Source organism: Brienomyrus brachyistius, chromosome 6 (genome assembly GCF_023856365.1).
Source record: "Brienomyrus brachyistius isolate T26 chromosome 6, BBRACH_0.4, whole genome shotgun sequence".
In the NCBI taxonomy this organism is placed as follows: Eukaryota; Metazoa; Chordata; class Actinopteri; order Osteoglossiformes; family Mormyridae; genus Brienomyrus; species Brienomyrus brachyistius.
The window spans coordinates 4,470,878-4,484,956 of record NC_064538.1 but is presented as its reverse complement, the minus strand read 5'-3'; the positions used below and the strand labels follow the sequence as shown (position 1 = coordinate 4,484,956).

At 42.0% G+C, this 14,079-nt stretch overlaps 1 protein-coding gene across 2 annotated transcripts in view; it reads left to right on the top strand.

Annotated features, from left to right (window-relative positions):
• The first annotated feature begins 2,798 nt into the window (after positions 1-2,798).
• Positions 2,799-14,079, top strand: part of prkcz (protein kinase C, zeta) — a 113,393-nt gene continuing 102,112 nt past the window's right edge. For both annotated transcript variants that reach the window (XM_049017845.1, XM_049017843.1), the window contains exon 1: positions 2,799-3,137. In XM_049017845.1, the coding sequence (XP_048873802.1) occupies positions 3,067-3,137 (71 nt within the window). In that variant the 5' untranslated portion in view covers positions 2,799-3,066. The remainder of the gene's footprint in view (positions 3,138-14,079) is intronic.

Genomic DNA, 14,079 nt, shown 5'->3' with positions numbered 1-14,079 from the left:
TTTATGAAATGTGTCAAAGCTACTGGGAATAACTGTAAAACCCAAAACTGAATTACAAACTCCATTAGGCCTTAGAGGTAAGGGATTATCCTTACAAGGAATGAACTCTGATGAATAGAACATTTATGAATACACTTAATCTAGTAGTATATTACTGAAAAACCTCCCAAAATAACTCAAACTGCTACATGTGGAATTATTCATTAATAAAATGTCAGTAGGATAACTGCTTTACAGTCAAGGAGGAAATCAACGCCATTTACCAGGTAGCAAAGATCACAAGGAAGGGGTCACCCTGGACTGAAACTATTCCTTCAGTGAACACATGCAAGAAACAGGAGCCCAGGGATAGATATTTGTTAAGTCATATAGTATCGTTTTTATGTAATTTAATTATTATTATTATTTATCTTTTGAATGTGATTTAATGTCTTTTATTTAAATGTGTTCTTCTGCCTTTATAAGGCACTCTGAATTACATTGTGTCTGAATTGTGCTATATAAATAAACTTGCCTTGTATTGTTTAATCCAGGCAGATAGTAGCGACCAGGCAGATCTCAATAACATTACAGGAGCACTCATGCATACTCAAAACACACACACACACACACACACACACACACACACACACACACACACACACACACACACACACACACCTCGCACTACAGCCTGGTACACATTTAGAAAACTTGTCATATTAATATGTATGGTGTGCAAGAATACAATATGATTATCAAGTTTCATGCTCATTTGTCAGTTGTATATCATGAATATTGCGGTTTGAGTGTTTATGCCCCTACACAGGGACGGATTACGGACCGGCCAGCGGGGCCGCTGCCCAGGGGCCCTTGGGGTGCAGGTGGTCCATGGGGCCCCTAGCCCAAAACAATTTGCAACGCTTATCAACAATGTATTTTCGTTTGTCTATTTTAGAGGGCCTACATTCTTTGATCCTCTGCCTACAAGGGCCCCTGACCCTATAGGGAGGGCATTTGGCTGCCAAGGGCCCTTGAATTGTGGTGGTGGTGCTGGGGGGGGGGGGGGGGGGGCGGCTCGCAAACGTTTTGCCCAGGGGCCCACACAACCCATAATCCGTCCCTGCCCCTACACCTTCTGCCAGTACGGAGATCATACAAAGAAATTCAGATAATTGTTGATGCTGTCTGTTTTCTGGGAACATGTCCTGAATTGGTGGTTGTGTTCAGTCTGGATTGAAATTGCGTTTTTGAAATAACCAAATACTGCTCGTTTTGCAAAGAATAGTGTAGATCATTTATTGGTGTAAAGCTTCACTGAGTTCAATTTATGGTTATATTCCCCTGCACTTAGTAATTACACATTGTGCAAAACGTAAAATACATATACTATCATTATGCTAATTAAAAATTAGACATAAGCTCTAAATACGTGTTTATACGCAAATAACCACGTTTTTCTGGGCATTTCTGTATCAAATCATGAAATTAATCACAACCGTTTACAGGTATATCGAGAGAAACCGCACGAGATTTATTTATTGCAACATCAAAATCACGATAGAAAAATATTCTATATATTAAAATACAATGTTTTTCTAAGTACATGTACAAGATATGCAGTTCTCACCTACAGCAAAACGGTTCTATTTTAATCCGGTAGGCGGCGCACAAATATAGAAAATATTCGACTTTACTGCCACCTGGATTTATTTTTTTAGCATACATTCAAGAATAAATGCCTTTAAGTCAGCTACGCGATTAATTTTACTGGACATAAATTTAAGGAATAAGGAATCTGTTCCCGTTTACAAAAAGTCGTCGGTTCTAATCAAGTGATTGACAGAATTATATCATTGTTGAGTTGAGTTGAATACGCTTAAACCCAAAAGCTGATCCAGGGCCGCTGGATAAACGAAAAAAAAAAGAATCATAATCATAATTAATCATATTAGTATACTAATATTAAATGTTATAACAAATTAGAAACCCGTTTAACAATGCGATTAGCTTTTGCATTGGCTGCTGGTTTCCCGTGGTCTTTTCTTATTGGATAACGATTCTGTATTTTAATTGGCTGTTGCCGAAGAAGCCTCTCCCCACTTTTCCCGAGAGACCGACTCCAGACGCAGCCAATAAGAGCAGCTCCATCCGCAGCTCCACAGGAAGTCCTATATAAGCTGACTTCGAGCACGTTCACTTCACCGGAAGTGATCGATGCACCTCACGGTTGCTGCAGCAGTCAACATCAATTAAGTCTAAAGTTATACGGTGGATAACATGGGATGTGCTGGCCAAAAAAGAGACACAAGTACACCCTCAGCAGTACTGTTTTTTACTTAATCACATCGCGCAGGCAGTTATTTGTCAGTGCTGAGGAAAGTTGGAATACCTGCTTTTGGGTGGAGTTGCACTGTCGAGTTCAGTTTGTTCCCCACAATCCCATCCATCTCAGTGCAGCGTGCGTCCGTTAATATCGCACAGATGATGGCGAACTATGACTGGAATGTGGAAAACGTTAGCTGAAAGTTAACAGTTTTATGATATATAAATGCTCAGAAAATAATTTACAACATTAACATTTAGAACGTTTCCAGTGTTAGATTTTTACATCTTACAGCGATTGTTATATTAAGATAATATTTCGCACAACGCTACCACAGTAGATGGCTTTCCCGGTCCACAAAGCCGTACTTCGTAGGGCTGTTGCACGGAGCCACAACACACAACAGGTGGATGTGAAGTAGGCCGGCCCAGACCTGTCAGTGTCCCGGAGCGCTGAGCTTGGGATTGCTCTCCGCCCCTAACTATAAGGTAGACCGGCCGAAGGAGCATCGACTGGACAAATCAGGGGCGGATAAACCTACCTTCGCCCTCGATTTCCCCCTCAGCAAAACTGTCAACTTGTTGAATCCGCAATAAAGAAGCGTGGGGAGCGGAGGGAAATGTGCAGGATTGTGAGACATCGCACGTTTTACAGCCGCTGTCGCCTTTCGCTCGCTCTCTTGTGTGAAAGTTTCTTTCGTGGATTTTAAAAGGAAGCTGATATTTATTGAGGATTTCTCGCCGCTTATTTTGCGGATTACAATGCCTACCAAACAAGGATCTGTGATGGACCTGCACCTGGAGTGCGTGAAAATTAAAGCGCATTACAATCGGTAAGCGTTAAGGTGACGCAAGTTGCCCATGTCAATAATACGTCTCAAACTTTTTAGTTTTTAGGATAAAAATTAGTTTATTTACTGTCATGTGGACTACACAGTCCTGTTGAATACGATGCATCACGTTAAAATCTCGCTATCAATAAGCGAAATAAATGGATGTTGGTGGGGGAAGTACTGGTTAACCGGTTAATCCACCTAGTTCCGTTATGGTGTGACAGGTCGGGTTTATATTGAAAACATCCCAAGAAATGACAGCCACTTTTAAAGGAGTGTCATTGATTAAATGCAAAAAACAGTTAAACACAGCAGAGCAGGACTGAGGCATATCAGAATAAATTAATAATTTTACCAACCATGCTGTATCAGTTTTACGGTAACATCTGCGCAGTATAATTTACTCAGCGAACGAGAAACGATCATATGACGGAGGGCGTTAATCATAACCCCGTGTAACCTCCCGTGTTTTATATAAAAGTGCTTTTAAACGGGCAGCATGGTGCTGTTGTGTGACCTTTTCAAGTCCCCGAAGTACGACGCATTTTTGATCTCCATTAAAAACTCGTCCACTTTCCTCTTTTTTACGGGAAGGCTACGCTCGTACCTGTCGGCCGGAAATACGGACCGCCGGTCACTTACTGTACTAGTGCTGTTCTGGAACCTTTCATTATATGCGTCAAATTATTTGCACATCTCCTTATTTACAGAGGAGAAAAGTGGCGACCATGACCGGCTTGCCCCAGATATTTCTCGTGAAGCTGTAATATGCATAGCCTTTGTGAAGCTGCAATGAGAGAATGCATAAATTAAATTATTCATTCATCCATCTATACGTTTATTAATTAAACAATTATAATGGCTGGGGTCTGGAGCCTGTCTGTTAAAGAGGATTGTGTGAGGCTACCAGGATGGGATACTGGTCCATTGAGACACACACACACACACACACACACACACACACACACACACACACACACACACACACACACACACACACACACACAAAACAAATGGTAGCCACCTTTTACTTGGACAGCACACTTATTTAGGCCTACTTAAAAATATAACTGTTTATGTGTAGGCCTACATTTTGCTTTAATTTATGCTTCAATTCAGTTGTTCCAGTGGCTAACTGGATGTTTAAACGTATATGCTTGGATAACTCTTTGCACAGTACTGCATGTACATTTTACTGTCTTGAATGTTTTTGGATATTTTGAATATCCAAAAATAATTATTTAGTCATTATTAGCATCTCTGGGATCAAACTACTGGCCAAGCCGTCTTAGCAATTTTAGATTCGGAGGCCTTGAACACAGATTGACTTCCTGTGACCCAGATGAGAATGAATTATGGAATGAGTGAGTGGTTTTAATTTTTTTAATGTAAAAGAAGTACTAGTAGGCATTTGCCAGATGCTTCCAGTTTCATGCTTACCTGTCACATTTATAGGTATTACATATTTAAGATTTAAGTTCCTGTTGTTTCTGATTTTGATTCCGCCTATTTAAACTCAATGTATTGTGTACCAGTGCTGTACTTGTTACACTGTCTTTTCCATTGAACAAAATGTTATACATGCGCAGTGCATTTCAAGAAAGGTAAAAGTTTACAGAAATGTGGAGCGTAGCATTGACACGTGTTTAATGAAACATGCTGCCTGGAGTTTGTGTGGAGCAGCTGGGAGGACGGATACATTAAAAGGTGGATTTTCAAACAGAGCAAATCAGGCTTCTAAGAAGTTATAGGAGGAGAACTTTTCCTAAGATGTAGGTTCTACATCTCCTTCAGCTCTCCAGCTCTGTCCGTCACAATCTCACAGTCAGGTATGAGATGCTCTTTCTTTGTGAAGATCCCGTCACATTCAAACTGAGTGTTCATCTTTCATCTCAATATTGGGGGTTTATCTGATATTGCTGGGTCTTTTATCAAGCTGGGGTTTATTCTGCATTCTCAAAGTCATGTCTTCTGGCCCTTGTTGAGTGTATTTGCTCAGAACCTTCAAGGGAGCATAGCTTAGGGATGTGAGAATGTCATGTGGTTTTCTTAGGGCTTCAAGTTTATTTAACTCAAGAACTCAGTCTTGCCAACAAGAGGTTTGAAGAAGGCACACAGCTCCCATTTAACAAGATATTCAAGGTGATGTTTTTTTATAATGATTCTGGGTAGGAGAAACTTTCCCCCGGGGATCAATAAAGTTTTTATATAGTCTTTGTACCACAGCATGGGGTTTTTGTGGTGCTGAAAGTTCCTCTGATATTCGAAGAGCACTGCTAGCCCTGCCATCAGTGCCACTTGTCACTCCTAGATGCAAACATGTAGAAATACACTCAGTCTAGTTGTCGCTGCTCTGGGATCGGCTCCTGATCATTACTGTGAAATGTTACCATAAGACTAACTTCTTACATTTATACACGGGTGTGCATGGACGTTGAATGGCACCATCCCATATGTAGTTCGAAAAGTAACGAAGCAGAGATCTCGGTAACTGTCAACAATAATGTTGACCTGCGTAAGTGCAGTGCGACATCAGTTCAGTGCAGCGCAGTGCAACATCAGTTCTTAATTTTTGAGCAACACGTTACAGTGAGAAAAAAAATAGAACTAAGTAAGTTCATATTGTCTTACGTTTGTGTAACAAAAAAATAAAAAACAAAAATTCTGTCCTGACACAAAGCACCAGTGTGCAATATGGCCGTAATGACTGATCATCCAGGGCGGCATGGTGGTGCAGTGGTTAGCACTGTAAGGGGCGGCATGGTGGTGCAGTGGTTAGCACTGTAAGGGGCGGCATGGCGGTGCAGTGGTTAGCACTGTAAGGGGCGGCATGGTGGTGCAGTGGTTAGCATGGTGGTGCAGTGGTTAGCACTGTTGCCTCACACATCTGAGACTTGGGTTCGAATCTCCGCCTGGGTCACATGTGTGTGGAGTTTGCATGTTCTCCCCATGTCGTCGTGGGGTTTCCTCCGGGTACTCCGGTTTCCCCCCACAGTCCAAAAACATGCTGAGGCTAATTGGATTTGCTAAATTGCCCATAGGTGTGCATATGTGAGTGAATGGTGTGTGAGTGTGCCCTGCGATGGGCTGGCCCCCCATCCTGGGTTGTTCCCTGCCTCGTGCCCATTGCTTCTGGGATAGGCTCCGGACCCCCCGCGACCCAGTAGGATAAGCGGTTTGGAAAATGGATGTATGGATGGACTGATCATCCACCGCCCCCATGACTGATCACTTATCTTTATTATTATCAAAGTCTTTGGAAATTGGTAAGATGGGATAATTGGGAAAGTAAGTTTTAAAATCTAAATTATTGTTATTTATCAGATGCATTTGTCCCGCGCGACATTCATTCAGCCTCTCCCTGGAGCAGTCGACTTGAAGGGCCTTACTCAAGGGCCCGACGGCGTCCCTTAACGAACCATGAATATTCTGTATTGTTGCTCCCTTAGTAGTTTGTTTGAGTATCGGTGACTCAGTTAAACCCCCAGTTGTAATATTCTGCTACTGATATCATATAATATACATGGTTAGAATACGTAGCGCTTGTTTATCCTTATGTGTGAGACGTGCCCACATGGAGAAGATTAGATATGGATTTAGTGACTCAAAAAACTGATTCATGATGTGTGATTTCTCATAAATAACTAGTGATGTAAGGTTGGAAAGTGTTTCCGCTGATTTCATAGTCTCTTAACTGCCCGTTGTAATTAGATGAGCTGTTGATTTGACTAAAATTTCACTGGCGTGAAGGAAATTCTTTCAGCTGCCTTCTGTTTTTTTGTAAAGCCTGGATTCCCACAATGCTAACTACATTTCAGGGTGACGTCATGTCATGTTAGTCTTGGTGGGCTTAGCGCTGGCTATCAGACTGATCCTTACTGTTGCCTAGCGACCAATTATGGGCTAGCTTATTATTTATCCCTAATTCTTCGTATATGCCTGCAGCCCTGTTGGTGGGCTGCCAAGCTTCTGAGGAGACTGAATCATAAATGTCATAGCCAAGGAGCTCCCGACATTGCTGTCAAGTAGTGGCTCAAGTTTTAATTAGCATAAACGCTGACAGTACAGTCTGTGCAATTTCACAGGCCAGTGACTATTGTGATTGAGTAGACAATGCCTTAAAAGGGCATTTTACCCTCTGCTCAGGACTTTGTTTGTGTATCCATAGAATATTAGTCTTTTAAATTGATTCAGAATAAGAGAATGAAAGAATATAATACTGAGATCTTGTCTAGACGTCTAGCACGTGTAGACTACGTGTGACATCACAATGGGATTGTGTGGAAGGTACATGATAATTTATATTATGAGCATAGACAGAAGCTCGGTAGCCTGTCTGTACTGTTATTGTCTGACTGGAGGTTCACCTTAGGTAAATAGTATGATGCTGAGATGATTGTGCTCCTCAGTACGTGGTCCTCGATCTCTCCAGCCAAGCCTTTCAGGATTAATTGCGTCTTGGTCCACCGGACATCACAAGCAACCGGTCCCTCATTTGCTCCGTGGAACCGTGCTGGAGATGGAAGACAGTGGCCGTTTGTTCTGAGAGAGAAATTCACCGGGCTGTTGGTTGGTTTACGCCTTGGAACTGACTGAGGAAGAACTTCTTTATTTACGGGCAAATGATACTCTTAGTGGATGTTCTTAGGTATTTCACCTTGTGATGAGGTGGTTACTGGATTATTCTGAATTGTGCCGTTTCAACACTTTCTGACTAAAGAGGCACTTAATCATCAGCATTGAAACTTCAAGCAAATTGTGTTTGGCAGCATCCTATAGAGCTCTTATTAGATTTTTTCCTCCTACAATAGTGTTTAATCGGTGGCAGTTTTGTTGAACACAAAACCACAGATAATGGGGAACAAGGGGGGAAAAAGTATGCACTTCTGAAACAAATTTAGCTTTTTTTGCTGACATTTGGTCCGTCACCGATTTTTACGTGAGAAGTCAATTTTTATGGAGAATTCAAACTGGCCTGTGAACAGAAATGATTTTGAAGCTTGACATGCTAACTGAAAGAATGACTGTTAGTTTGATTTTCGCACCAAATAAATCATCCGAGTTGGTCCTTTTTTAAACGATCGATCATTGAAATGGAAAATCCCCCCCCCCCAAAAAAAACAACTTGTGCAGCTAAACTGAAAGTCATTCTATAAGCCTTTCAGATGAAGTGCTATTGTGTTCATTTTTAAAATTCCCACTGGATGCGTGTCTTTCATCAGAATCCTCAAAGGCAAGACCAGTTGACAGGACTTATCAATCTCTCATTCGTCTGGAATGAACGTGTTGGCTCCTTTTCTATTTTTTTTGTTTTTTGTAAATAAAGGAAACTTTGCCTATTACCGAGTCCAAAGGGAATGGGTGTGTGTTCGGGGGGGGGGGGCGAAGGGGGCATATACATATTCACTCCAACAGGGTAATGAGTCCTTGGCTGACTGACATCACTTATGTATCTCGCTTAAAATACAAAAAAAATTATATTACTGATTGGGTATGCGCCATAAATCATGTTGCGTCTTTGAGCAGCAGTGAGCGAGTATTATGTGAGTTATTTACTCGGCTCATACCAGAGGATGTGGCTGTGCTGTGCGCAGGAATGTTAAGTACTGATAACGAGACTGTACATCAGCACCAGTGTTTGTCTTCAGCATAAGGCTCAGCCGAAGTCGTTATTGCGCAGTTGGTTTAGCGTGCTGTGATTGCCTGGTCTTCGTTTGCCTGCTCGGCTAACCGGCTGTGTTTGTTCATGGCAGGACGCCCATCACACTACACACCCAGCTCAATGATTAAATTAAATCCTGGGAAAATACTGAAGGATTTTTCACACTAAAGTCATATAAATCCTCTATGACTGGGCAATTTGATGACTGGTTTAATGTAATAGGCATAATGGGGCTTTTTAACTGGTCTTTTTTTAAATGTTCCTGTGTGTGTGTGTGTGTGTGTGTGTGTGCCCAGTGCATTCTGGGATGGGCTACAGGCTCTCACTCTGCACTGGATAAGCTGGTATGGGAGATAGATGCATAGACCTATTATGTAAATTGTACTAAATATTTGGACATAACCTTTTCTTGTTCCTAGTTTTCCATGGTGCGTTTCTCCACGTCTCTCCCATTAATGAATTTTTTTCGGGGGGAGGAACAGGAGCCAAACATTAAACTGATATTGTCTTGAAGAAACCTTTCAATGTGTCTTATTGTCTTAATAGAAATGTTATTTTAAACTGCTGTGTTCATTATTTCCATCCATCAGTCCATCCATCCATGTATCACTTATCATAATACGGGGCCACAACAGATTGTGGAGCCTCACAGACAGTGCCGGGGACACTGCAGGGCTCCACCCTGGACGGACTGATCATTATTTTCTGACAGATATCATCGATTGAAATGTGCTACTTTTACAGCTGACCCATGCTGAACAGCTACTAAAATAAAACAGCTCATAAAGATTTATAGGCCGACCCATAAAAACGATTGTCCAGCATCAACGTTAATTCCTCGCTTGGACCAGCTGACCAGTTGAGACTTTCTGTTCAAGGTGTGCGTACTTAAGAGCCAAATATTGTGCAGCATTTTGGTGGCATTAGCTATTCCAGTTCCTTTCTTTCTGTGTACCAGCCTCCGTCCCTCCCAGCCCCCTTGGATTGTTTCCACCATCGCAGTCCTGTCAGGTCTTTATTGCATTTGGCTGAATTCATCATTAAGCATTAGCAGTGGCTAGCTAGCACAAGCAGAGCACTGCTAAACTTTATCGCACAAATGTCCCCCTTGTCTTCCATCTCGCAGTTGCAGAAACTGCCGTTCACTGGGCACTTAGGACCCCTGAAAGAAAGACAGTGCTTTTTATGAGGAACAGAATGCCCTGTATGTCCCACAGAAAATGTATTATGTGCCTCAGTTGTGTTTGTGATTTGTAGGCAGCCCCCTTCCCTGGCCTCACAGTGGACTGTGTTTGTTTATTACTGTTAGCTGAGGATTTTTCCTAATTTTAGTTTTTAGTAAGTTATTATCAGAGTAGGAGTCATGGTGAAGTGAACTAACGTCTGCAAACAAAACCTAGTGTTCATTTCACTTCAGTTTTATGCTTTGTGTGTGTGTGTGTGGGGGGGGCGGTTATATCAATATATATTTTACATTGTCGGGACCAAAACTGTTATTTTGACATTGTGGGGATCATTTTTTTCGATTCCCGCCAAGGGGATACTCAGTTTCATAAAACTCTGTGATTGTAATCGAAAAACTAAAATAGCTAAAAGTCCTGTACTTGTTTGGCTACTTATGGTTAAGGTAAGGGCTGAATAGGGGTTCAGGGTGTCATTGATGGGGTTGTCATTGAATGGTTTTTACCATAGAAACAAATGGACAGTCCACACAAAGATATGAATACAAAAGTGCGTGTGTGTGTGTGTGTGTGTGTGTGTGTGTGTGTGAGAGAGAAATCGAGACGCCCTTATCATTAGCGGTTTGCATGAGTGGTACCCGTCACTCCTCCTGCTAAACTGTTCCTTGCCCTTAGCACCGCACAAGAGATGTAATCATGAGCTGACCGAGAGATAGAGGCTCCGATTATATCACTCATGAAAATCAGGTCTGAATGGCATCCATTGTGCACCAACCGCTTCCAGCCCATACAAACTACTACATTACCAAAAGTATTGGGACACCCCTCCCAATAACTGAATTTAGGTGTTCCATTCACTTCTATAGCCACAGGTGTACAAAATCAAGCACCTAGGCATGCAGACTGTTTCTACAAACATTTGTGAAAGAATGGGAGGCTCTCAGGAGCTCAGTGAATACAAGCGTGGTACCGTGACAGGATGCTACGTATGCAATAAGTCCATTTGTGAAATTTCCTTGCTACTAAATATTCCACAGTCAACTGTTAGTGGTATTATAACAGATTGGAAGCAACTGGGAACAACAGCAACTCAGCCATGAAGTGGTAGACCCCGTAAAATCACAGAGCGGGGACAATGCAAGCTGAGGCGCACAGACTGCAGAAGTCGCTAACTGTCTGCAGAGTCAATAGCTACTGACTTCCAAACTTTGTGTGGCCTTCAGGTTAGCTCAAGAACCATGCATAAAAGTACTTCATGGAATGGGTTTCCATGGCTGAGAAGCTGTATCCAAGCCTGACATCAGCAAGTGCAATGCAAAGCGCTGGATACAATGGTGGAGATGTGTACTCCGGAGCGATGAATCACGCTTCTCTGTCTGGCAATCCGATGGACGGGTCTGGGTTTGCCAGTAGAACGGCACTTGCTAACTGCATTGTGCTAAGTGGAAAGTTTGTGGGGGGGATTATGGTGTGGGGTTGTTTTTCAGGGGTTGGGATTGGCCCCTTTTTTCCTGTGAAAGGGACTGTCAATGCTGCAGCATTCAAAGCCATTTTGTACAATTTCATGCTCCCAACTTTGTGGGAACAGTTTGGGGACGGCCCCTTCCTGTTCCAACATGACTGTGCACCAGTGCACAAAGCAAGGTCAATAAGAACATGGATGAGTGAGTCTGGTGTGGAGGAGCTTGACTGGCCTGCACAGAACCCTGACCTCAACCCCGATTTAGCACCTTTGGGATGAATTAGAGCGGAGATCGTCAGGTCTTCTCGTCCAACGTCAGTGCCTGACCTCACAAATTCTCTCCAGGAAAAATGGTCAGAAATCCCCATAAACACACTCCTAAACCTTGTGGACAGCCTTCCCAGAAGAGTTGAAACCGTTATAGCTGCAGAGGGTAGTCCAACGGAATATTAAACCCTATGTATTAAGAATGGGACGTCAATAAAGTTCATTTGTGTGTAAAGGCAGGTGTCCCAGTACTTTTGGCAGCATAGTGTATATTTACAATCCATAATACCTATGATGTATCAGGATACTTCAGTAAAATAAAAGAAAGTATTCAGTGTAATGTCAATGAATCAATGTGTACAAGTCAATAGCAGCGACCCTGAATGTGTCTGATTGGGGTTTAAATTGACGTATTGAAGGGAACACCGTGTCCTATGACTCACGATTCCTCTCATCGGGCTCCCTTTGTATACCTGGAGGAAGGTATCAAAGGAACGGATTTGGTGGAAATGGTGAGAACTTAAGTATCTGATTCAAATATAGAAGCGCCTAAGCCCTTTGTGTGAGTCTTTTTTTTCTCTTAAATACATTTTATATTCTTAACGGCTGTATTGGTGTGTGAAAGCGAACAGCAGCATGCATTAGCCTATGAGGTACAGTTACTCAGACCATCTGATCTGAGGTCAGCTTGCTGCAGCAGAGCAATAGCGTTTGGGAGAGAGAATGACTGTACTGCTCTCAGTGAGTGAGTCACCTGACCAGAGAATACATAATTGATCAGTCAACTGAATGTAAACCCATGTATTTTTGGAGAAATGGATGCATGTGTGATATTTTATTTTTTTTTAATCGTGGAGCACTTTTTAAGTGTAATGCGCTCATTATAAAACAGTTGGACTTTATCTTTCCCACCTCTCTGGATTTCCCTTGGCTTGGCCTTCGGGTCTCACGTCTCCTTGTGACTTTTACACATAGATCAACACAGTTCAGTGGCTGAGAAAAGCCTGCATATGCTTTACAGTTAACAGAGATGCATAGACGGGTCGTTATAATGAGCTTTTATAGTCGTACACTGAACTGTGGTCTGTTATACTTTCGGTGTTTTATTATAATTTGCATTTTTCTTGGCTTATAGACTTACCTTAACCAAAATAAATGTAGCAATTACCTACGTAAGTTTTCACTTAAATGCATCTTGTCTAAGTTTCCCTCCTCCAGCTACCATGCACTGATTAAGCAGCCTTCCAGGTCTGGCAGTGCATTCTCTCCCCTTTCTTTCCCAGCATGCTGTGCGGCAGAGCATTCCATGAATCCTGCCCATATTGGCCACGGAGCCAGGAGTCAGAGCCTGGCCTGCTGTGGGCCAAGCTGTTCGTCCAAACCTCGCATGCTGTAGCAAGACATGCAGTGGTGAGAGAGTATTTGCGAAGCTATCATAATTCGCCGTATTTCTGGACTGTTTAACGTAAAATGAGAGTCATTCTGCCCCTGAGCCATGACATATCGGGCGTCTTTACAGCGTAATGGTGATCTTATTTAATGTACATGAGTTAATGTACAACAAGATGACTGATGGAGAAGGTATTTCACCAGCCAAAGTCCTGGCTGTAACCCACTGAAATGCTGTGACGTGCACTGAAGCAAGCAGTTCACGCGTGGCAGCTGAAATTATCAATGAACTTAAACGTTTGCTGAAGGGGAAGAGACCAAAATACCTCGACACAAGCGTAGCCTGTAGATACAGGAAGTCATTGCTGCTAAAGGAGATGCCATCAGGTGTTAAATCTAAACGTGTCTGCCACTGTCCAAAAAATCAGGCAATGTTACGAGCTTAAGCCTATGCAGTGTCAGTATGAATCACTACAGAATTTGACAAACATATTTCTGGAAGACCTGTGGAAATTTAACCTGCCTTGATCATTGTTATGGAAAACATGGCTGAGACACATGTTCTCGTCTTTGAAGTGTGGAAAGGTATGAGGCCAAAGTTCACCGAAATGATATTTATGGAAACTACTTTTTTTTTTTTTACTTCTTAGGGAAACTGTATCTTTTTGGAATTTATGGCATCTTGTGTAATAAACATAAATGACCCAGCCTGCATTATGGGTATAATTGACATGCTCAAAGTGCAGCTAGATGTGGCCGATATCTCCATTTCAGATGCTGGATTTAAAACAAAAAAAAACTACATTGTTTAGGTAGGAAAAAATGCCAAGAAGTAAATCTTCATTAAAGTTCACATGGTTAATAAAATAATACATATTGATTTTTATTTATGATTTGTTTTTACTTATTGAACAGTCACGGTATTTGTAGTTAGAATACAAAGAAAACAGCAAGAAGTAATTCTGTTGAAGTATTACAGTT